The sequence below is a fragment of the Dromaius novaehollandiae genome, chromosome 2 (assembly GCF_036370855.1).
Source record: "Dromaius novaehollandiae isolate bDroNov1 chromosome 2, bDroNov1.hap1, whole genome shotgun sequence".
Taxonomy (NCBI): Eukaryota; Metazoa; Chordata; class Aves; order Casuariiformes; family Dromaiidae; genus Dromaius; species Dromaius novaehollandiae.
Window position 1 is genome coordinate 98831023 of NC_088099.1, and position 26036 is coordinate 98857058.

At 40.2% G+C, this 26036-nt stretch overlaps 1 protein-coding gene across 6 annotated transcripts in view; it reads left to right on the forward strand.

Annotated features, from left to right (window-relative positions):
• The window catches only part of JARID2 (jumonji and AT-rich interaction domain containing 2), a 235812-nt gene that overhangs the window by 179439 nt on the left and 30337 nt on the right, over nucleotides 1-26036 (forward strand). For all 6 annotated transcript variants that reach the window (XM_064506999.1, XM_064507000.1, XM_026113028.2 and 3 more), the window contains 3 exons: nucleotides 3353-3529; nucleotides 13861-14090; nucleotides 21797-22814. In XM_064506999.1, coding sequence (XP_064363069.1) covers nucleotides 3376-3529; nucleotides 13861-14090; nucleotides 21797-22814 — 1402 coding nt within the window. In that variant the 5' untranslated portion in view covers nucleotides 3353-3375. The remainder of the gene's footprint in view (nucleotides 1-3352; nucleotides 3530-13860; nucleotides 14091-21796; nucleotides 22815-26036) is intronic.

Genomic DNA, 26036 nt, shown 5'->3' on the forward strand with positions numbered 1-26036 from the left:
GTAGTTTAGCCATTGTTGTTCATAGTTCTCAATTGGAAAGGATTAAAAAATGTCATTCCAACACAAGATTTACGCACTGGGGTTACAATGCTAGAATACCAGGAGTTAGGTAGTTCATATCTGTTCTCCCGGTCGGGTTAAATCTTCCCTCCTTTTTAAGCAATTCACATAGTATGACATTTTATTCTCTGTGTAAAAAAGAAAAAGAAAAGAAAAAAATTGCAATTGTGGTAGTAACATTTGCATTACGGATTATTTTTCGCTGGTTGCAGTTGAAAGCAGCTGACCAAAAAGCTCGGAGTTGCAGAGGTCTAGGAAAACAAGGCTTAACAAACAGCCACTATATCTGGTCTCCCATTTTCGTGCCTCAGAATGATAGTATTTCTGACAGTGTTTATTTCTCTAATTATAACAGAGTGATTTCAGTCTGTGTTTGAGTCTAATTGTGAGGGTTCCTAACAGATCCATTCCATCCCTGATACTGTCCCAAGAGGAAAACGTCTTTCACAGATTTTTGCAAAGTGACCTAAACTCCTTCCATTTTATTCATGCAATTTCTTATTACTTCCTTACATTTGAATTTTTAGTGACCGTACTCTCCAGCCCTATCATTTTTTAAATATTGTCTCCAGATTAGTGCATGCCTGTTTATGATTTTATTATTCAAATTATATCTGGCTTCCTGAAGTCATGCAGCTATTAAACTTTGAAAACTGGCTTATTGGTTTGTGCAGTAACTTTATTTTACTGCCATGGTTGGTCGATGCGTTAATGCACCGATGGTGTCAGATGTAGGATCCTGATTAAAACTGACACACTGTACAAACTGACAGAGCTTGCAAAGCCAATAAATTCTGGACCGATATGACAAACTTGGGTACCTATGCAGAAGAAAAAGGGAAACTTATATTTCAAGTGGCAGTGTCCTAGAGTTACTGGTTTGAAGTTCTCTAGTTAGTTGGTGTCAGAGACTAAGGCTGCCCCCAGGCAGAAGTGTTAGCTTCCCTCTGACCGCCTCTTACCTTCTTTAGATGATTGCTTAATTCATTTGATTGTCAGTCTATATAAATATGAAGGTTGTGGTATGCAAAAGGCTAATATAGACTTCCCTGCAGGACATAAGCATATGTGTATGTACATTTATGTCTAAGTTTGATGGATTAACATATCAGTTATTTCTAGAGGGAAGAATCATCATGTCATAGGTGCTACTGCAGTAGCTCCCACAGCCGTACCCCACAGTGCCGTCCATGCACCGTGCAGGGTGCCAGCACGGAGGGTTCCTGCTGCTTCTTCCCATGCCAGCTTCAGTCCCAAAACTGCTTGAGAGAGGAAGAGAGAGCGTTACCTTTGATGCCTACCCTTAGCAAAAGTCCAAGAGAGAAATAAAATGACTGTGTACTTTGCAAGGCAGGAGGAAGAAAAAGTGTGGGATAGCATGGCCAGCAGAAATGAGCAGTGGAGCCCAACTGCCATGTGTGGCCACCTTTGGCTTCTCTTTTTTTCCCCTTGATAAAATCCTGATTTTGATGCCAGAAAGTAATTCTAGAGGTGTTTTCCCCTCTTCCTCCTTTGCTAGAGGTGGGAAGGAGGCTGCTGGGGGAGGGAGGTGGTGTCTAGTGGGCTGTTCCTCCAGCAGCAGAGCAAAGGGCTGCTATAGAGACTAAGAGCACAAGGTTTTTACATGTGATCCAAGTGCATATGGCTTCACTGCCACCAGCTTCAGCATCCTGGATAGTAGTGCCCAGCTTCTGTTAATGCCAGATGTGTCCCCTTGGTAAGCAGCCCCTTTCTGCCTTTATGAAGGGCCGTCCTGTACCCCTCAGCTGCTCTGCCTGTTCTGCGCCTGAAGGAGGAGTCCCTCCATGTAAATCTGATAGAAAACTCTTGAGGGAGGAATTTGTGATCCTTAGAAGGGACCGTATCATATGAACAGCATATTCTGGGTTTTGTGCTATGTTTAGGTACCGTTCCTTAAAGCGCAGTTCTTAGAGTTAAGAGTATTTTCTACAAGCGTAGTTGGACCCCAGAATTAGCTTTAGTTAACTGCTGGCGATGGCAACACCAGCCCATGCGAAATAAAACAAATTGCAGAACTGGTGCTCTAAAGAGCTGAAACCAAAACACTTTGCTAAGGAGGCATCAGCCAAGTAGTCACTAGGCTGGGTTGCTGTGTGGCACAGCTCTCTTTGTCCTCTGTCTTGTTTAGCTACAGGAAGATAATGAAGCAAGGAGTCCCCATTCTCCACTTCTACTGATTTTCTTTTTTACCCTTTTCTTCATTAAGAAAAAATCTTTTTGTTATTAAGGAAAGTCTCGTGTGTCTGTCCCCGTCAGGACTAGACATCTCAAAATGGCAACTAATATTTGAGATAAGGGAGGGTGTCTGTTAGTTGTCAGTAATATTTCTGTATTTTAAAGCAGTTAGGAGAGTGCTACAGTTGTCCTGAGAGCAGTTGTGTAACAAGTGCTACAGTTGTGTGCAGGGAATCCTATATAGTGTTGCGTGACACACGCAAAAGAAATTTTATGCAGGAGGTAAATTGAAATTACGATCCTGTGTTGTTGGTAGACTTCTGAATTCTCACGTCTCTCTCAGGGAATTGCGTGTTGTAGCTTACCTGGACCAGAAGGAACCTCCTGTGAAAGAAGCAGGAGGTGCGAAGCAGTGTCCTCAAGAGGACCACAATGGGGATCGGGAGACTTTTTTTCTGTTCTGCCCTTTGCTACTGACCTGTTAAACAAATTTAAGCATCTCTGTGTTTCAGTTTTCTCTTTGTGTAAAAGAGAACCGGTTACTCTCTTTGCTGAATACTGCAAAGCATTGTGTAGAATACTGTAGAGGGCTGCAAAGCATTGTGAAGTTTAAATACTAATATTTTATTGTAATAATATCTTAAAAATATTGTTGTGTTGCAGATTGGTTTGTTTGTGCTGTCTTTCGCTTCTTGTTTGGCAAAGCTGTAAGCTTCTGGTTCACACCATAAGAGTTCAGTAAAGCACTTAAGCACATATTTGAAATTAAGCATGTGTTTTAGTGCTTTTCTGAATACACAAAGCTATTAATTAGAGCTTGTAGCAAGACTGCTTGTCTAAATTATTAATAGAATCTGCGGGGGGGGGGAGGGCCTTGGAGAACTCTGCTTTTTAGGCACATACATATTCTTTTGCTAAAAAAAAAAAAAAAAGAAGAAGAAGAAAGAAAAAAAAATCCACAGCTAGTCATGCACTAGTGTCACCTTCCATCTCTGGATCTTTGCTATACATAACACTAAAGTAGATTATGACAGATCTGGTTAGTGTAATAAGTGAATATAATGATGTTAATGAGCCATTTCTTCATAATGATCAGGTTCTCCAGCCCTGCCCAGCAACATGGTATATTTTGGAAGCTCTCAGGATGACGAGGATGAAGAAGAAGAAGAAGATGAGACAGAGGATGCAAAAACAGCCACAAACAATGCTTCATCATCATGCCAGTCCACCCCCAGGAAAGGAAAAACACATAAGCATGTTCCAAATGGGCAAGGTATGTCCTAAATAATACTATTCCCTTTCACCGTCTAGTAAAGAAATGTAAGGACTGAATAGACTTAATCCTTCTCCATCCTTCTGGATCTGGGTGAAAACTGATGCAGGCTCTAACAGGAGAATGGGGCATGATTAGAAGATGTTGGCATCTTCTGTTTTAACCTGTTTCTCCTGAGAATCTGAACTCTGTGTGTGAAAGAGCTATAAATGGAGGGCTGGAGACTGCTTGAAGTGACACAGATGAAAGCTAATCTCTGATGTACTCTCTCGCTCTTTTGAGACTGATGTTTAATCTAGGATGATTTTACTCTGTTGAAGTTAAATATAGAAATCTAAGTTTATAAGTAAGTTATAACGCTTTATAAGTGTTATCAAAATATGCAAAAGGGGCAACGCTTTTTTTTTCACATGTAATACTGATATCACAGTTTTAGTAGGTTAAGATACTGCATTGATGCTGTCAGTAACATAGAGGTTTCTTCCATAAAAGCTTCCTGTCAAGTTGGTTATTTCCTTACAAAGCAACAAAAACTGCATTTTTTCTGAAGTATTTCTGTCATGATGGTCTCAGGTCATTTTTTGATAAATTGATTAGTGTATGTTGCAACATCACTTCCCCTAAAATGGAAGACCTACAAGTCAGGATGAAAACTTTCTGAGTCTTACTGCCAAAGTCGTGTGTGACCTGGTTCTTTCCCCAGCAAGAGCTGGGGAATCCTGATAACTCCCTGCCTGACACCATTTCAGCATGAATTTTGTGCTTCCCATTTCCTTCCTCGGTATTGGTTTGCTGTGAAAATCTTTCCTTCTGCTAACCGTTCAGCTCCCCTCCTGTTAGCAGGACTTGAGGGGAAGGTCTTACTTTTCTACAGCTTACTTTTGGAGAGATGGTTGTGACCAGTGCCTCCTTTTTTTCTTCTTTGGTGCTACTCTGTGCTCTGAAGAAAAGCATAATAGATCCTGATTACTTGGCTGTGCTGCTCCTCATGTCTGCTTTTCAAAAGGAACTTTTCTGTAAAGGAAGCACTCGTTATACCAGAATTGTTTTTCATGACTATGCCTGAATCTGTTTTTTATTACATACTCAAGCTCAAACTCTTCTCTCTTTTTGTGAACCATTTGTGGAAAAGTGGAGGGGGAACCCTATGGCTAATGGTGTTTCAATTGTCAGCTGTGAGCAGAAGCTTTGATGCTGTAAAAGCCCTGGATCAAAACTTGGCACTTTGGATTGATGTCTAAGCAAAACCAACAACTAACAGGCACAAAACTCTGTATGTGGAAAATGAGATTACACATAACAGAACTGCTGCCTTAGAGTTTTAAATGTGATGTATCATTACAAAAGGAGCCGATCACGTTCCTTGAGAGTGTCCCAGATGGCAGCCACTTTGAAATTAGCTCAAAACCAGAGACACCTGAAATCTTAATTGGGGGTAAGTAAAGGCAAACTTAATGAGCCATCTAATGGCTTCAAAATCTTTATCAATATATATCAGAGTGAGCATAAATGAAGCTGCTGCCTTAATAGATGTGCCAAAGGCCTTTATGAAATACATAGGAGATGATGTGAAATGTTTTGACAAAGGTGATGAAACAGGAATTCCCACAGAAGGCAGCTTCTTCTTCTACTTCATTGTCTTTTTTTCTTTTTTCTTTTTTTTTTTAATTAAAATCTCCTTACCCAGGGGTATTCCCATTTTTCAGTGTCTGTTAGTTTGGTTGATAGCCAATGGTATTTTTGTTTCCTGTGAATAAAGTAGGTTCTGGTTCGCGTGTGTCTGTTTTAAATGAGACCACCCACAAAGCCAGACCAGGGACGGGTGCACCAAATGAACTTAATCTAGCGTGAGAGTCCATTTTTAATGAATTAAAGTCTTTTGTTTTTAATGTACAATGTGTTGTCAAGCACTTTGGACCTGAAAATGCTAAGCATTTGCTATGACATAGAGCAACAAAGGTTCAGAGCTTGATTAATGTCATTAGACAGTGTCAAATGATTGCTTTCTGCTACACGGGGGCCAGAACAACTTTCCTGGGTGGACTCATTTGTCAATATCCTCTTCTGACACAAATATGGGATGTTATTAGGGTGCACACGTTTATTATAAGCTAGCCTGTTGAGCCACCTTTTGGATGGCTAACTAAAATAGAAAATGCCTAGTGCGAATAAGGAGCCCATACAACATGTGGCATAGCTTACTGCGTGAATTGGAATAATTAGCTCAACTGCCTCATCTCCTTCCATCCTTATTGCTTACATTTATTTATTTAAAGAATCGAATTATTACCTGTGCCTTTCCTCTCTACTTTCTTAGTACTTCTGACATGCTAACTGTTAAAGAGTAAGGTAAAATGTTTGGCAAGAGAAATGTTTGTCCCTCACCTTCGTGGGAGTGTGTAAGAGGGATATGTAGCGATGCGCAAGTCTCTTCTTGATGCAGTATCTTAGTGCAGGCAGTGATAGTTTTGTGGTTAAACCGTTTGCTAAGGTATTGCTGCAGTCACCACAAGGCAGAATGGTAGAGCTGTGCTTTCAAAAACTGATCCTGGGTCATTGCCACACTTGAGCTGATTAGGCTGGGTCTGACACGTTAAGACGTTAGCAGCAGATAAAGGCTCGCATGGCAGTGGTGTGCTTTTTGCCTTGGTTAGAAACTAGTAAAAGTTCTGGGGAGATGATCTCTCATGTCGAGTGGGTTATTTTGCACATAACTCTTGGCTTACTTTTTGCATAACTGTCTTTTTTAGCATGTTTGAATTTACAATGGTCTCACTAAGAAAAGGAAAAGATTTGGTCTAAAGACTTGCAGTTTGTGTTTGCAAAAGAACTGCTGTCTTGTAATGCAGAGTAAAATGTGTGTGTGTTTATTACTTGCTTATGGATTAAGATACGATCTCCTGGTACGTGTCGTAGACTGATTCAGGTTGGAGAAGACCTCAGGAGGTCATTTAGTTTGACCTCTTGCTCAAAATACCGTCGATAACATTTCTGTCAAGTTAAGCAATAAAGCTAGCAGAAGCTTGTGTCTTTAATTATTTGTATCTTTTTAGGACGAGGATGTTTTAGAAGCTTTCTAAAACTCTGTGTGGAATTTTGGTCCCAATCAGAATGATTTTAATTGAGTTATGATTTATAGCTGGTGGTTAAATGGTGAAAGGCCAGAAACTAATCAACTGAATCACTTGGTTTCCATATAGCTGCTGACTTCAAAAGAATATTTTCAGCTAAGAAACCATATGAACATTTAGTTGGAATAGAGAAATCCCTCTTGCTGTTTCAGTATATTAAAATTATGTTAGAATAGCATTATGGAATGTATGTCAAGGATCTCTTCTTTTTAAAGCATGTAGTTCCCTTTCAACTTCAAACCTTCTAAGTAAGTTTGTTGCGAATTTCAAAATTAACATATGGAAAATTAGGGAAGATGGGATGCATATTGCAGCAGGTAGAGCACAGATTCAGTTGACTGCCTTGTAATTACACTACGTTGCTGACTGTTTTGGATGTAAGTGTATGTGCCAGCACAATCCTCGGTATTTCAGTGCTGGACGTCAGGTCTCAGAATGCTTGCATGCTGCTCAGTTACCTGCTTTTTTCCCAGTCTGTCTCGCATGCACCTTAAATGACCATTAGGCTGTCTGAGATTAGTGCACTGCTTTGAATGCAAGGAATTTGATGGAAGAAGCCAGGCAGAAACATTGGCTTAAACAAAGTGTTTCTTCTTCAGTGTAGCTGCCAGGAATGGGGAGAAACTTCTCAGCCACAGCTGGGCTGGTAGGGTACGTTGCCAGCACCGAGGAGGAGTAGATGGAGAGATCTGATCTATTAGAAAACTGACCTTACACAGGGGGAGGAGGGTGTCAGTCATCAGCTGCTGCAGACTGACATGCACTGAAAGCGGGTTCTCAGCGAGCAAGAGCAAGCTGTACTTCGGTTCCCTGGGGGACAGGGAGGTACCGAGTCTAAATTACATCTCCCTACGGCTTGGATGAAATTCCAAGTATAGGTAAGACAGTAGGCTCAGGTCTCTGTTACTTTAAAACTAATTCTTTGAATTCCTCCTGACTAAATAAATCCTACTTTGATTTCCCTTTGTGCCACAACATAAGGCTTTCTCTCCAGGCTCCTGAAAGAAAATGTTTGCAGGTGCCAAGTGTTTTGTTAGGCAGTCTGGGACCTGGAGCTGGAAGATGCAGTTAGGGAGTTGCTGGATTATCGGTTCCATCAAAAGAGCAAAAGGGGATAGGTGCTGCTCCCTTTGAAAGGAGTGGTGAGGGCTTATGGACTGGAAAAGGGCAGATAAAAGTAATTAAAATCTGGTTTACATTTAGGAAAAGAGAGTTCATCATCATTATTTGTAACTAGACTTCTTCCTGATAGTCTCGTTTCCTTAGCCAGGGCGAACTCGATTTCAGTGTGTTGGAAAAGACTACTCTAACAGGGTCAAAAATGGTTACAGATCCATGCTCTGCTCTGCTGACCTGGTCACTTAAAAATTGTTCTGTATGCCTTTTGCGTGAAGGGGGCAGGGGAGAAAATTGTGTAGATGCCCTTTTTTTGGTGGCTCGTATTTCAAAACAGATCTGGCAGTAGGCTGTAGTAAGCAGGCATCACTAGCAATACTATACTCTGCCTTAGTGCTGTCTTCCTCAGTTACCAAAAATACTGAAAAATATTTCAGTTTTCAATTTGCAATGGATAAGTTAGCAGAGTAATTTCCTTACATGTGTAATAATAAGATTCATGCAGGAAAAGATCATAGATACTTATTTTTTCTTATTTCAGGGTATAATTCAATGTGCTATTTGTGTCTGGGGCTTAAATGGCATCACTTTTACATACATTAGCATTTGAGTGTTTGTGAGGAAATTCTAATTTATGGCCACATCTCCCTGTTTAGTTTTGTTTTTAACTTAATTTGATATTTGTAGATGTGTACGTAAGACAGAATCTTAGCCTCGTGCATCTTTTTCAGTGAAATTAATCCTGAAGAGGTAAACAATAAAAGAAAATATTTTCTGCATCCAGCTAAAATGCAGAATGAGAAAATTTCAGGCACACAGCTACAATAGTTAATGGGTAGGCAATTATTTTGATGATTTACAGCCTTTTGTTGAAAGACCATGGAACCAGTAATTGTTGCAATAAACATTTTTGCACATTTAATTTTTCTGCAAAAATATGTAACATGAAAATTACCCGTTTTGCAGTAATTTGCATATTTAAATATGCAAATTGGGCACAACACATTTGGGGATTTGCAGATTTTCAGCAGTTAGATGTATGACCTGTGGAGAAGAATAGGGGAGCTGGAAGTTGCTCAAAAAAAATGGAATTGTTATCCTGGTGAGAGACTTGTGGTAACAGATAGGCGCTCGCTGGAGGGACTTGCTGCTTAGCGAGTGACCCTCTCGATGCTGTTTGTGTCGCGGTAGGTAGGTGAGAGTGAGGAATCTGTGCTGAGATGAGACACTCGATATTGAATTTTTGCAAATGGTGGTGTGGTTCCTCATACCAATGATGTTCCTCTCAATGTCCCGCCGTGTTCCTTTGCGTGTGGCGTTTGGAGAAGGACGGAAAAAGCAGTACCACCGGGTTTTGTGCAGTGTAATACCAGCCATGTCGTGACGTCGCCCCTTAATTTTCCTGGCCCCAAGTAGCTGCTTTGCCCTTGACCCCAAGTAGCAAGGTAGTATCCAGGCACTCGGGAAGGTAGCTTCTATCTCTGAAAAATGGTTTATGCAGGTCTGAACAGACCCAGCACTTAAGGGAAACAATTGACAATATTAAAATAGTTTGTTTTATGGAAGTAGATTGTTGTTTTGGTTCCTGCGGGAGGGGAAAAGAATTATTGATTGGGTCCTTTAAGGCAGTTTGAGAGCCACATAAATGTTTTTACAGTGACTTAAAACTGAATTAAAGCCAGAACAAGAATGTTTTTGTACAGTAACGGATACTTAATGCCAGAAAGTTGATTAACATTACATCTCTTCCCAAACATGATCTATGTAACAACATGAGGTTTGCATTGGAATAGCTGGCTCGGGTTCAGAAAATTGGCAAGATTCCCTCTTTTCCTTCTAAAAACAAAACTTCTCCCTTTCACTCTTATCTTTTCCGTCTTTGTTTTGGATAGTTTTCTGCACGTGCAATCCCTTGCTTTATGCGATGCAGTCTCTGCTACATGCAGCACATGTGTGCATGTATGATCTGTGTCTTCATGTTCCCGAACATCGGCGTAAAGCAGAAACCTTCATACGTATCTTCTCCGCTGTTTCTCCAGTAGCGTCACCCAGTATCTCAGGCATAAAGCGAATGTGGGGCAGGAATAAACTCCAAGAGGGCTTGTGAGAGAAAGCTTTGCCCATAGTCAGCTACTGTGCGAACCTCGTTTGGTAACTGTTGTTTAAATAACGAAAGCGTGGTTATCACACACGTTTTCGGCTGGCTTCTGAGTAGGTGGCTGGATTATCCTATTAAATATTTGCATGCATATTCATCAGATGAATACTTAAAAATGTATTGCTGAAAACATGGCAAATTTTTATAACTGAATGCAGTCTCAGTTCCTTTAATAAGTTCTTAGTTAATCTGTAGCAGGTGAGCACATCCATGGCTTTACCTTACTGAAATGGGGAGGGGTGTTAGCCATTACTATAGCTGCACCTAGGTGCCTAATACAGGCAATAGTTTCCACGGTGGTTTGTACAGAGATTCTTTATCACGGTTTCACATGGGATCTGCAGAAGTCGCCACAGAGAGTGCCCCGCGAGTACCGTGTCCAGGGTCTGGCGCTGCTGCGGGCAGAGAGCAGAGTCGGGGCCAGCTCTGCTGCCTCCGCGCCATCCCACCTGCCAGGAGATTTTGCTCTGGTACCCTAAATTGTATCGGTGGTTTAAAAACCTCAGTGCTTGCAAGTTTTTGAATGTAGTGGTTCAGTTTCTTTGCATTTGATCATCACTGCTAACTGAAAGACCCACAAGTGTTTCACTGTGGGACTCTTACTGTTTCGGCTTAACATTCATAACAATAATTGCTTTGGAGGAAGCAGCATTTCAGGATGTGTATTCAGACAGACGTGGATAAAATGATATCTGTTTTCTTTGAAATTTGAAAGCAGTAATAGTTTATTTACACTTTTAACTGTTTGTTTGTAGCTCCATCTTTCACTTGCCTTTAACCGAAAGCTGCTCTGGAAATATGGAACTGTTTGGTCAAGGTAGCATGAAATAATTATAGTTCAAGACTCCAAAACAGCTTTCCTTTAACAGTACGAGTTTCATCGTTGGGCTGTTAGTTTCTCTTTCTTTCCTTTTTCTATTTTTGACAAAATTATTGTTTCAATGATGAGACTTTTATTGGCTAAATGAAGAAATGAAAACAAGCTGGGAGCAGAGCACTGGCCGTTGTGCATGTCAGAGTTATCTCTAGGATGGTGGATTGTAGCTGTAACGTGCCTGTATTATATGCTTAGTAAACCATGAGGTACGCATTTTCTGCGTTTCTATGTATCTCAGAAATATTGAAGGGCTGGCAGACATGAGAGGGAATGCAGTTTGCTGCATAAGAAGATTCGGAAGACACATGCAGGGTTGTTGGGGTTTTTTGAGTTATTTTTCCTTTGAGAAGTGGGTGTTCCCTTCTTATTATCAATTACTCTTCCACAAAGAGATTTGGTGGGGGGAGTGGATGGGAGGAGGGTGTTTGGTCTTTCTTTGCTCGCCATTATTTCAGCTTTTCACGGAACTGTCTTACTAGGTATTTGGGCCAAAGTTTAATCCTGTATGAAACACTGTGAACGTACATAACTTATTTCTAAATTTTTACTGAGACAGGAGCAGAATCATGAACTGGGGGATTTTTTTTCCCCTAAAATGCTCAGTTCGTTATGATATTTTGTAATTAGTCACATTACATTTTGATAGTTGTTCACATAATATGTTCGTGAATTTGCCAGAACTCATCGTTACGGAAAGGTGTTTATACCTATTTAGAAATAACAATATTACAGGTGTTTGAGGAAACAAATACTGATTTTTATAGAAACTGATATCACCTACAGTTTAACTAGAGACAGCATGACTAGAACTGTTTTGCGTCTAGGTCTCTCCCCTTTTATTGTGTTTTCAGGGTTTAAGCTTTTCAAGCTTTTCCTGTGAGAGTGCACATTTTTTCCTCTCCCATTCCTCTCTCCCCCTTTCAAGAATCTTACAAATTAAGACAAAAGATAATTACTCAGAGGGTAAAACTGGCAGGGTTCCCACGACACTTAAAATTAATGAGCTGTTGCATATAAAATATACCTTGTCTCATGTTCGCTTTTTTTTTTTGTCTTTTTTTTGGTAAACTATAAAAGCACACAGTTTGGCTTTTTGGCTGTGTTTTCTGTTTTAGTAATTTTCGGTTATAAAGTGGGAACCGAATACAGAAAACTGATCTCTCTGGCTTAACATTTCTGTATGTGCAGGTCTGTATATGCAATTTGTTCCCTCTGAAGAAAAATATCACTTGCAGTGATGAAATACATATTAACAAAGCTGCCGTAGTTTGTTTGTGCTTTATCTTATTAAAAAGAAATAGTGGTGCTGAATGCATTTGTCGTGCCTGCCCTCTGACGCGACAACTCCTCACAAAGGAGGATAAATGTGTTGTCATGAACTCTCCGAGAGGGGCTGGCAATTACTCTCAGCTCCATCACGAAAATGAGACACGGAGGTTATGAGACTTTCAGGGAAATCTCAGAGAAATCCTCAGCTGCCGGCGCAGCGCCACTTGCTCCAAGCTCAGGCATGCTGAGGACCGCAAGGGAGCCGGTGGGGTCTTCGCTGTGGACAGGATTTCACTTCAGACCTGTCATTTACTGGATCTAGGCACTTTTGACCACAACATGCCCTTTCCTTTTTTTGAGGAGGGGAAGAGGTGACCTTCGTGCTAGTTCTTGCTTGATTTGTGCAAGGGGGAAAGGGTCAGGAGCAAGAGATGGGATAATGTACAATTACAAATTTTTACATAACCTGCTTTAACATTTTGCGCCAAATCGGACGTGATATGTGACCTGAATAGCAATTCCATTGGTAGCTTACAGGAATTTTAGCTTTGGGAGGTGTGGTGGGAAAGGAGGGGTCGGTGTCTACTCAAAAGCTGCTTAGGTGCCCCTATTCTGTCCAGCAGGGTTGTATTCTTATTACTGTTATTACATACTGTGATATGACAGGGCATCCGTAGAGAGATACAGATAAAACGGAACATGTCATAGGTATATCATGTTTATTGAGAAAATAATGCTGTTGTTCCACAAGAAAACACATAACAATTCATTTAGTTAAGATTCCCAACCAGATAGTGCGCGTGGTGTATAATGATTTTTAGTTATGTATGCTGTTAAATATTTATGAATTTTCTTATTTACTTCCTTTCCTAAACTGTGGCAAAAAGGAGGGGTAAAAAACAAGAGTAGGTAAGTAGAGAAGGAAGGAGAGCACAAGCCCTCTGGCAAGTGTTTCACTAAAGACAGGATAGCACTGACATATTCACTTGACAATAAAAGACCAGTGGTTATTCTCAGATATATTGACTGTAGTCAGTAGAGTGAAAGGAGCAAAACTTGTTGAGATAGACTTGCATATATTTGCATAATATTTACTGTATAAAAATATGGTTTCTATTTGTAAGCATCACTTTTAACATACCTTTTCACTTCAGCAGAAGGCTACGGTGCTCAGCTTTGGCCCAGCTATCTGACATGTTCCAAATAGTTTTTAGGATTTTCCTTTCTTTGCAGAGGTAGCTTTTTCTATTTGCAGCTTGTCTGCTGTAAACAAACTGCTGTCAGGTAGGTTCAGCAATTTGGATGTTGATGAAAACAAAACATGCTTTTTTGGGGAACACGTCCTTTCTTTTATGTTAATGTAAAAATAAATCCTTTTTCTATATTTACAATTCCCTCACTGCAAAAGCAAAAAGTTAATTAAAACTGCCATAAATAAAAACAAAATTGATAAATCTGTATTTAGGTCAATCAAAACAGTAATATACCTTTTACGTTTTAATTTGGGTATTCAAGATAATATACTTTAAGAATTAAAGGAGATAGCCCACTTAAGTAGATCTGTTCATGTAAATAAATATGCAAAGTAGTGCTTCTATTTCTGTACTGATTTTACTTTAGATATAATAAGACACCAACTAAATATCCAACATTGACAGCAGAGAAGCTCGGGTTGTTTTGAATGAATAATTTGGTCTTGGATATGCATACGTTTGGAAAAACATACGTTTTTCTTTTTTTTTTCCTTAATACTCATCTGTCTACTTTTCTCTCTTCTCAGTTTTCAATGGGTCCAGCAAATCATCGAAGGAGAAAGAACCTGCTCCGAAACACAAAAGCAAAGAGGCTACACCAGGGAAGGAGAGGAACAGTGAACACAAGGCTGAGAGCCGAAAAGACCAGGCTGCTGCTAATCACCATCCTACTACAAACACTGGCTCCTCCACGAAAGGGCTCACTGCTAACAACCACCATGCTCTTCATAGATCGGCTCAGGACTTAAGGAAACAGGTAATGAATCGTAGTCAACTGCGGGCACATGGGAAACACCTACGTTTAAGGTGCTAGCTCCAATTTTCACTGCCTGGCACAGTGGGAACATTGGAATCCTTAAAAGCGTGCTCTGAAGACAGCAGGGAGTTAATTTTCAGTGAAAGAGAGAGAAAGAGACAAAGAAGGAAAAAAGAAAAGTGATATATACATAGGAAGTCATTATGATAACACGTTTTATAACCACATCTTTATATTATACAGTGTATACATATAAAAGAGTAAAGTTCACACTGCTATTTATTACCTTTCGAACTGGCGCCCTTGTTGGCCTCTCGGCTGATAGTGCCAAGGCTGATGGCACGTGGAAAAATGAACTCCACATGTGTATGGTTGGTCTGCTCAGGTTATCTTGGAGGCTCACTGGTGTTGTAGAGAGGCTGACATTATGCTTGAGTGGGTTGTATTGCACAAGGGCAGCACAGACCTCAGGAAAAATATCTTGCCCAACATTTAGATAAGCTGTTCCAGGATATTTCCTCCTTCACAGTGGTAGTATCAGGTGTGCAGAAATTCAGGACTTTTGTATTACCTGCTTGTAAACTAGCAAAGTCTTAATCCAGCAACAGGTTTCTCACAGCCTGAATTTGATTTGGGTGTAGATTTTTCACAGACTGATCATATGGTGGTTGTGACTGGCATTTGGGCAGGAAGTGTCTCCATCTGTTTTTGATGGTTGGATTAAAGGGATCCTAAAGTGGTAACTGACAAATAAGTTTTTATAAAAGAATTTAAAAATCCCCAGTCAGTGTCCTTTTAAATTCTCTCAGCTGTGGTCTTATGTGAACTAATTCAGTCTCAAGACTGGTCAGGCAAGTGCATGAGTTGGGGACAGTGCAGTACCAAAAGCTTGCTGCACTTGCACCTCTTCTTTGTGGTGGGTGATCCTCAGCAGACCACTGCGGAGATCCTTCTTTTTTTGCTGGCACAAAGCATTTTTTCTTCCAAATAGGCTGACATAGAGACCACAGAGCTGGAATTGTGGTCTTTAGAGCCATCAAGGCCTTAGATGACACCTCTCAGTCAAGGGCTTGGGAATTAAAAACAGCAAAAATAAAAATAGCAGTGCTCTTGCCAAGGAAATCTTCCACACCCTGTGCTTCAGTGGTGTTTAGCTTCTTCTTAAATGCCTCCGCTGAATTTGTATTATCTTCTAAATCAGATTTGAGATCCTGCAGTTTATCGACAATATATTTCCTTGTACCTCTGTGGGATTTCCACTCTTTATTTCATCATGGCAATTTTTGCTTTTTTAGTCATCAGCTTGAATGCCTGCCTTCTTTTGCATCTATTCTTATGCTTTTTTTCTTCTGACTTCCAACATCCTATGGGCCTTCTGAGACATGCTCTGCCATGAGCTCTTCACACTGAACAAGTTTTCCAAAACTTCTTAAGGATACACTTCTATATGCGTTTATTTTTAACTCACTAGAAAGTTTTGTATGAAATGCTTTAAAGTTGTTATCAAAATAAGAATGGTTAAAAGAATTGTCAGAGTCAAGTGCTGTCACTAGGGAAGGTAGCTCTGAGAAGGGAAAAGACAGGTGTGGAAGAAATTTTGTTCATGATTCAAGTCGGTTTTGCTTCATAGGGTGTTAGATGCTTTCAATCATGCTGTGAAAAAACAGTGAAATGGTAAAGCAATGCAGTACAAACTACACGCGCTCTGTACAGAGACCTCATGGTAATCCTCAAACTTCAGAAAATAAGGGGGCCTGAAGCTAACAGAATTTTTTAAAATAAAATTAAAAGGCTAGACTTTAAAATTTTATTCTGCAACCCAGAGTGACATAAGTCCTTTCTTACCAATTTTAATGAAAACCTTACTGTAGCTAATTAAAGGTGGATTACACATTTTGCCAGATAGTGACTTATCTTTCTGCAAAACCTTAATCTTTCTGGTTTTGAGCTAGCACTAAATTTCTGCTCTTATCCTGAGTCTTTGTCGAATTCTTCAGCATTTTCTGAAAAGAGAGGTGTTCTACTAGGGTGCCAGCCACGTGTTCCTCCTCCTTCCAGTATGTTTTTGCTCCTTGTGCACATACATTTACATGGTTTATCTATGTGTTTTTGTATTGTTTAGTCTAATAGAAAATAAAGGTAGAATGCTAGGAATTACATGAGATTTTCTTTCTTCCTCTCTTCTTTTCTTTCCGTTTCTGGTGTGCATTTGCACTTGTCACATTGTCTCTCTCTCTTTCTTCCTCCCTTGCTATCTTCCCAAATCCCTTACTTAAGGGGTTGTGGGCAAAGGAAATGTAGTTCACTGTGGCCCTCTTTTGGCCTAACACGGTAATTTAGCTCTGCAAAACTCCTGTATCAATGCAGAAGTATTTTTATGAATGAATTTTGGAGATCAGTCATATGAGTTGAAATTTTTTGGGACCAGAACCACTGTTTGTGCTACTAACACTGCCGCTATTACTGTTGTTGCTTTCTAACATGTTGTTTGTTGGCTGTATATTGTGCGTGTGTGTGTCTGGAGGATGGATCCTAGGTGCTGTGCAGAGTTGTTTATGTAGACCAGTTCAGCAAATAAATTACTGCAAGACTGTGCTGGTCCCATATGCTTTTAAAAAGCCAACAAAGTTTAAAACTTACTGTACCAGTTTTTACTGCAAGGAAAGTGTTCAGTAAAGTGGAGTGGTCTGAAGACATAAATATATCAGCAAAACTGAGAAGATAGCTGGAAAGCAAAGATAAGATTATTGGTGTCCCTAGTTTCACCTTTAGCTCAAGACTTTGAGTCATGTAAGGCTAATGTCAATCACTTTGTTGCTATTTGAATTAAATTGACTTCTTTCTTATGCGCTCAGTGTAAGCATTGCCTCGGGATGGAGCTGTGACATAGACCCCAATTTGGTGAACCTGCGCACCTGGCAGTGTGGCCAATTTTTTAGGCTGACTCTATGTGTGTATGTTTGGTTTGGGGGGAGACATATCAACAGTAGAAAGGTAAGAAAATGCCTACCACAATTTCTTGTTTCTTTTGGTTCCAATCTGATGGGTCCTCAGAGACAAGTACAGACCAGGAACGTGTAGGTGCTTACTGACCAGCCAGAATTTCACATTTGTCAATGTGAAATCCTGCATCCACCTGTTGCTTTGATGGTGGGCTATGACCACGTTGTTTGTTCCATTTGTTTCCAGCCGAAAGAAGTTTGTTGAAGCCTATTTCCATCTGAAGCATGGTCTGTTCTGGTCTATATGGTACTGCCGTATCTCAAACATTATACCGTGCCTTCTCAATGCACTCGAGATATCTGTGGGCACTTGGGGAGGGGAGAGGGAGAAGCATTTGAAAACAAGTTGTATCAAGTTGTATCTGCTCTAGAAAGATTACAGTTCTGAGGAAGTTTTCAGCAGTGCTCCTTTCTTGTAGGGTTTCCTTAGTGCTAAGAAAAACAAGTTAGCAATCAGAAAAGAATAAGTGAATTTCATTATGGTATTCCCAAATGCAAATGTTCCTCTACTTTAGGACCTGTACTTCACTGGAATAACTTCTTTAGGGTTGAATGAAGACTCAAAATAGCATGTTTGTAGTCTAGGATTGGAGGTTAGATAGCCAAAATTTATGTACCTCTTCAGTTTAAGATTTGGCCCTGAGAGATCTAAGCTTTCATTGCGTGGAGGTATTCTAACAACTCTAAACAGTTGGGATAAGTTGCTGTTTTCTTAATGAATACAGTTTTCCAGAGTTTTGTATCTTGGCAGTTTTAATTCTGGTCTAAAGCTGTTGGTGCTGATGGCTTGTCTTCCTTTGGAGATAAGGAGTTTGAAGTTTGAAGAAAGGAGTTTTAATGCCTTTTTCCATCCGTACTTGGCCTGTGGCAGTCTTTTGTTCTCGGGCCCTGTGTCACCCCTGCCTCACTGAAGGAGTGGTCTGGATGGCTCTTCAGACTTCTTGTCATGATGGCTTCAAAAAAATCAAAGAAAGACCGGGGTGGCAAGGTACCTCTGCAAAGCCTGCCTGTTCGCTCTGAGGTGTCATTTTGACTGTGCCTAGCAGAGTCTAGCTAAAACCTCCTTCAAATATTCTTGAAAACCTCCAGTAAAGGAGACTGCACACCATCTGTGAACAGCCTCTTCCAGGATTTTCCTTTCTGCGCGTTAGAAAGTTTTCCTAATTGCACCTCAGATCATCTTTGCAAACAATTGTGTTTTTTTCCCTTCTTTTCCCAGTCAATACGGAAAAAGTTTTCGCTGTTTTCAGAACAGTTCTTTATGTGTTAGAATACCATTACAGAGTTCTCCCTTAGTCTTCTCTTTTAGGCTAAAAAGCCCAGCACCCTTGCCTTTTCAGTAAAGATCATGTTTCCTAAGTACCTGAGCATTTTTGCTTTCTTTTAGACTCCCTCCAAAGTATACCTCTTCCTTACCACACGGACCTAGTGCTGAGCATAGCACTGCGTGAGAAAGCCTGTGCTCCTGGGCCTTGCCTTCGGCGTGCTTACTAATAAGTCTCTGAAAGAGATTTGCATGGTTTGTATCTGCATCACATTTTGCAGCTCACTGTGTTCCCCAAATGTTATTCCTTCTCTGTGCATATTTGATTTGTCCTTCCTAAGAATAGCACTTCCTCTTACTGCAAAAATGTTCTGAAATCAGTTTTTTAAGATTACTCTTGATTTTGCCCTTCTCTGCAAAGCACTTCCAGCCCCTTCCAGTTTTGTGTTACTGGTGAGTTTTGCAATGATCCAAGTTAGTAATGGAATTACTTAGTGGAATTGAGCCCAGGACAGGTCTCTGCAGAGTGTCACCAGAAATGCTCTCCCAGCGTGTCAGTGAGCTATGACAATGATCACTTCTCTTGAGGATGATTTTCTTCAATCCATTGTGCAGCCACCTTAGAGTAATTACGTCTAGGACAGGTCTCAGGAGCTTGTTTGACAGAACGTCACGTGGGACAGTGGCAGGAGGCCTACTAACACGAAGGTGCCTCATACCTGTGGGGCTGTTAGGAGAAGATTATATTAGCTTGATATGCTGTTCTTGACAAATTCCTATTTGTTATTTTTAGCATTATCTTACTATCTTTTGTGTGTTTACAAATTAATTGATGGTTTGTTCCAGAATCATCGTAGGGATTGAAGTTGGGCAGACTGCCTGCTCTCCACTTTTCTCCAGGATCATCTCTGTCTTCCTGCAAGATTTCTTAAATATGTTCCTTAAGTAGTTTAGGCTAAACTTCATCACTTTGGCCTCATTCAGCAGCGCTAAGTTATCTAGGTACACTTTGGCCTATTGGGTTGTCTTCCTCGCTCTTTTGTTAAAACTGATTTTGTTATATATCTGGGAAGTATTCTGTCACAGTGATACTTTTGGTGAAGACTAAGGCAGAAGAAGCATGAACACTTAAGCCGTATCTGCTTTCCTTCCTTGTGTAGTGGTAGACTGTGTTGTCATTTGTTGTCTTTGTATTCTTAATATATTTATAAAACATTTTCTTGTTTCCTTTTATGCTCCTTGCTAACTGAAATTCCTTTAGCAATTTGGCCTTTCTGATTTTACCCATACATGCTTTTGCTGTTTCTTTATAGTTGCCCTTAGTCGCCTACTATTGTTTCCACTTTTTACTATGATTCCTTTCCAATTTTCTCGTCTTGAAAGAACTTTGTAAGCAGCCATAAAGCTCTATGCTTTGTCGCTTTCCTCTGAGTGGGAATTGTTTTGGTTTAGGTTTGGGGGGTTTGGAGGGGTTTTTGATTGTTTCTGTTTGGTTGGTTGTTTGTTTGTTGAAGTCTATTGTCCTCTCTCTACTGTTGTCAAGCATTAGAATTGAAAACTCATTTCATGATCGCTGTCATCCAGATTACCCTTCCTCTTCAGATTCTCAGTCAGTTCCTCTCTACTAGTCAAACCCGAATCTGTAATCAATGTTCCTGGCTATTTATAAAGCCAGAGATATGTTTAACACAGGTTGTGACTCCCGCAGGCAGGAGGCACTCTCTCAACAGCTTTCTATTCATGGCTGCTCTGGGGAGTGAAGAATCCCTGAAAATTCAAACCCAGGCCTCCCTTTCAAATGCAGAGTATTGCCTAAATTTCAAGGACAACTGACAAATGCATTTTTGCTAGCAAGTGTTTGCTTTCCAGATAATATCTCATGCATCTTTCAAAAGCTGAAGGTAAAAACTGATGGCATCAGTTAACTGAATTTTCCTTAAATGCTTCTACCTTGGAATCACATGAAGGAAAACAACGTGGACGGGTATTAAAATAGCCCTCTTCCAGCCCCAGCTTCTGGAGCACCAGGGAGAAATTTCACAGAGTAAATGTGTGCATATACACACGTGTGTATATGCAGAATCAAAATTCTTGGGTTCCAGTTTCTGTTTTGCAAGTCACTTAATGTGAGACCTTAGCAGGTCCTTTTCAGTCTCCGTTTTATCCCTTCTTAATAGCATTTTATCCATACTTTATAAGTGATGATAGTTCTTGCATTTATCTGAGGGAATGTGCCATGTTTACTAATTTGACAAGTGTTCTGAAATCCCAAAGGGAAGTATTATAGCTGTAGAAATGTAAGTATTCACCTGAGCACTAATAAAGGGTGGTTATATTGTTTGCTTTCACTTTGAGAACTTTCATCAATGTTCCTGATTTTGGATATATTTTTCTGCACTCAGTAGTTGAGGAGGTGAGGCAGCAATGTTCAAACTTGTTTAAGGGTACAGAGTTGAGCTTCATTTTCTTAGTAGTGGGGCTTGGCTTTGACAGTGCTGAACCTCCACAATTCCCTTGAAGATGAGAGTTGCTTTTGGTGCTTAACACCTGTAATAGTTAAAATATAAATTTTAGTTTCACAACTGGATTCAAGTGCCTAACAGAAAGCAGTACAGTTCAGCACATGTAAGTTGCAATGACATATTAGTGATAAATGTGGCATAACAAAGTCTGTGTAAGTAAAACTGCCCGGATATCAAACCTGAAAAAATGCGCTAAGCTACTGTACAGATTTTTATTTCATATTAATAAATTTAGCAACAAGATGCCTCCCAAGATTTCACATGTATGACAGACTGGATCCTTCATGGCCATCCTGATCTGTTGGGTGCATAATGTGTTCAATATCTATTTTTATATGTATGTACAGGCAGAAGGTTTGTTTGAATCTCCGTGTGTGGTTTTTGCAAAATGTGCCCGTTCTGGTTACAGCAGATAGGATAGTCTGGTTAGTTTGTCTGCTAAGTAAAAGTAAATCATGTGTGCACTTAAGGGAATTGGGTGGGAGAGGGAATAGCATCTTAGGGCTGGAAAAAGAGATGATAAAAGTATCAGTTTGTAGATCAGATTGACTATGTTTTGTGCTACCGTAACAGGCTTGCTGATAGACAAGGAAGAGGGTAGTACCTGCAGGTGACCTCACCCCTCTTAATGTCAGAGGCTTCATACTCTCCAAAAGCAAGATTGGCTTTATGGGGATTTTTTGGTTTGTTTTTAAAAAATTCTTCTAATTTATTTGCTTATTTTAAGTGCCCAGTCCCTCCTCTTGTCTGGGTGAAAATTGTTATATGAAGATTGTCCAAAGGGGCCAGGAGTCAGGACTGCAGAATATGGTTGTCCAGCAAGTGGGAAGGCATGGCAGAGTTATAACATTATTAATTTACTTTTCTGTTTTCTGTTTCCTTCCTTCTACTCCCTCTACAACACTCCTGGCTTTGTAGGTTTCTAAAGTCAACGGAATCACTCGAATGTCATCTCTGAGTGCAAATGCAGCCACTGCCAAAAAGATGAGAGAAGTCAGACCTTCACCGTCCAAAACTGTGAAGTATACTGCAACAGTGACAAAGGGAACTGTCACATACACCAAAGCCAAGAAAGAACTGGTCAAGGAAACCAAACTAAATCACCACAAACCCAGTTCACCTGTCAACAACACAATCTCAGGGAAAATAGAAAGTAGCAATGCAAAAACCCGCAAACAGGTGCTATCCCTTGGAGCATCCAAGTCTAACAATACCGCTGTTAATGGTGTAAAAGTCAATGGCAAGTTGAACCAAAAGACATGCACTAAGGAGGTGGGGAGACAGTTAAGGGAGGGGCTGCGCAATTCAAAGAGGAGGCTGGAAGAGACGAATCACATAGACAAAATACAGTCGCCCACCAAGAGAATGAAAGGGGCAGTCAACTTGGCAGAAGCTGCAAGCAAAAAGGCAGCTGTAGAAAAGCCTTTGCTGAATGGACACCTTAAAAAGGAAGTGCCAGAGAAGAGTTTGGAAAGAAATAGGCCGAAAAGAGCCACTGCTGGAAAGAATACACCAGGGAAACAAGCACATGGCAAAACTGAAAATGCCTCCTGTGAAAATCGTTCTACCTCTCAAGCGGAGTCCTTGCACAAGCCACAAGACTCAATGGGAAAGCACGAAAAGGGCAGTAGTAAGTCTGGGTGGGGGATGCTGGGGGAGATTCCCATCCTTAGGCCCTCCACAAAGGAATTCCATGACCCACTGATATACATTGAGTCAGTCCGAGCTCAGGTAGAGAAGTATGGGATGTGCAGGGTGATTCCTCCTCCAGACTGGAGACCTGAGTGCAAGCTAAATGATGAAATGCGGTTTGTGACACAGATTCAGCACATACACAAGCTAGGCAGGCGCTGGGGACCCAACGTGCAGCGGCTGGCCTGTATCAAGAAGCACCTCAAATCTCAGGGCATTACCATGGATGAACTCCCACTCATAGGTAAGGGCTGTGGTTTCATTGGCCTTTTGCCGCTGCTTGTTAGAGTCCATATGCAACTTTATGCTCCGTTTGCCTTTATGCTTAACTGAACCCCTGTTCACTTAACACTACAGAGCGCTGGATCTCTCTCTTTATCCATCGATCAGATACGATACGATGCAGGTAGGTTGTTGTAGAGCTTTCCTGGGAGACTTAAAATCACCATATTACCTTCTTCCTGCCAGCTCTTCATTTCACCTAGGGAAAAAAGCTATGCAGGCTCCTGGTCTTCAGATTTCAGGATCTCCTTTCCCTACCGTTTATTTTAATAAGTAGTATAACTATGGATATTGACAGTCTCGGCTTAAGTGTTGCCTCTGAATATTTTTGGAGCTTTCCAAGGAGGTTTTCCATACAGGTTACAATGCTGCCAAGCTAGAACACAAATATTTTCCCCCTTCCTTTAGAAACATTTAACCAAGGGGGAAAAAAATCTTGGAACTGACGTCTATTTGTGCACTCAGACACTTAAAATCACAAATTTGCAGTGACCTGCTGACATTTAACAACCATTAAGTGTCGAGAATAGGCAGCAAAATGTGGTTGATTGCAAAATGGAGGTTTCATTATTTCTCCCAGCAGGTGTCTGCCAGGGCTAATGCCTGAGTGAGAATCACTTATTTAACAGAATTCTTGGTTTATGGTCTGCTGTCAAATATGACACGTGACAAAACTGTGACAATACTTTGTAAGAACATGACAACAGCAGCATACAAATGAACTATTGAATGAGCCACCTCCATAGCTACTGTCTTTGCAGCTGTGACATAGGAACAAACTTGTGTTTTTGATTTTTGTTAACCCTTCCCTTTGTTTTTAAAGTTTTCTGAGTCAGAGCTCATAGGACCCTCATGTTGCAACTTGATGCTAGAGTTTTGCCTTTGAGGCATTATCCCATTAGAGGCAGCTATCAACACTAGTTGGATTAAAAGAAACTTTCTGTTTAAAGTGTTCACAACACTTTTTTTCCCCCTGTTTTCAAACTCTTGTTTTATATCACATATGGTAAGTCACTGAAAACACATAAAAGCGCACAAAGAGATTGCAAAGTTTATGAGGAACCAACATGGGGCACAACAGAAAATGATAGAATTGAGGAGGAGGAATAAGGATTAGCATTCTGTTGCAATATCTGTGCAAAAAGGTTCAAGGAATTGTAAAAATTAAAATCACTCAAGCAGGAACAAGTGAACATTTTGTATGCCTAATGTATGCAATGGTTGTGTCTTAATAGAGAAGAATAATGAATTAGATTTACACTGGCAAGAGAGAGAGGAAAATGTGCAAGACAGCTCGATTAATTCTCCTGGAACAATGTTAACTTTTTAATGAAATACCTTAACTCAGCATTAAGATGGCATTACTGTTAATTGTTTGTATTATTTAAGCACCTAAGAGCCTGTTAATAGGCAGGGATTCTATTCTGCAGGGTGCTATATAACTGGAACAAACAATGGTCTCTTACAAAGTTTGCATCCTATGTAGCCTTTCTGTAGTTGATTTTCTACCTATACCTTGTGTTTAAAAACAAAATGGAAAAAAGAAGCTGGAGGTCATCAGTGTACAAAGATTAGAAACCTGTTGGCTCCAGTAGGAAAGATATAAAATAATTTATGGTGATACATATACAGTACTTACATATACAGTATTTAAGTAGACATGCATATATATTGCTTCTTTCAGGGCCAAATCGCATTTCCATTGAGGTAAGTGGGAGTTTTGCCAGCGAGTACTGTAGTGCCAGGGTTTGGTATTAAATGCATACCTGAAAATTTAAGATTTTTTTTTTTAATGAGCTTGCTCACAAGGCAATTTAAAAATATTCCTAACTTTGTGAAATTAAGATAATTAAAAAAAAAAGGTCAGATGCTAGTTCTCCATAACATGTGCCAAGTCTCATATTTCAGCCATTTTGCTATAGGCACTTTTTAAATGGGGTTAAAAAATTTTTTTTTCTTTAGCCGTTCACAGAAAGTTTAACCAACATGCTTAGGCCAATCCTGGAAAACATCAGCTTGAGATATAAATGCTTCCAAAAGTTATGACTGTGTGAAATGGAATTATAATTGAGACCATTTTGTAAACCTTAACTATAGCTGGTCCTATGGAGGATCTACCATATGAGACTCTGTTTGAATGATGTGACACCTATGCCCTAATATTGCAGTGTGATTACAAGCTATCATTGTATTAGGCTGGAGAATATTGCATTTCTTAAACATGTCATAAATAGTGTTGGAACTAGGAACTTAAATTGGATGTGCACTCTTTGTTGCACTAGAAAACTTGTGTGATGCTAACCCAAGCTATACTTCTCTCAAAGTTAGGAGTACGTAACTCAACTTCATATGGATGGCTGAATCTATTGGGATGAAATACTGTCTTAAATCATACCTTCAGTTTATTTGTGAACTGCGCAAATAAAACGCTAGACCAAAAAAGTATTTTATGTAATAGAGGCCAGCCTGAGAGATACTTTATGTGGAAGATGAAAAAGAAAAGAAAGAAAACCTTTCAAATCTGTTTTTTTCCTGCAACGCTGACCTTTTCTCTTCTTCAAGACTAGGCCATTTTGCCTAAGAAAACAGAAACAACCCACACAACAAGAAAAGGTTGCCGAATAGGACAAATCACCACAAATCACCTGGGCTACCGCCAAAGGGCCGCACGCAGATTTGCTGCCTGCCTGCCTGCCGGAGCTCCCTCTGCAGCACCTTGACACCAGCTGGGGGAGAGGGGAAATCAGGAGGCCAGAGAGGTGCGGGAGGAGCAGCGGAGGGAAAATGACGGAGACTGGAATTTGGGATCAGCCGTGAGATACAGCATGGGGCAATTTTAAGCAAGTAGCATTGCTTGCCTCCGTGAGCAAGGTGGTATAGCTGGGCCTTACAGTGCTGCAGCTGTGGCTCCAACAGTAAATATTTAGCATACTGCTGCTTCTTGCACTTCTGTTTTATAGTAGCAATTCTAAGTGCTGTGAAAAAAAGGGGAAGAAGAGACGTTGTGGCAGTGATGTTGACACGAGTTTTGTAGTATTTTTTTTTCCTTTAGCAGTGCCCTGTTGAATTGTAGTCGGTCTTTGATCCATTTTTTTAACTCTTTCTACTGATGATTCATTTTTCTACTTTGAGAGTATTTATGATGCCTCTTTCTTTTATTGTTTGTCATTGATTTGGCTGCTTT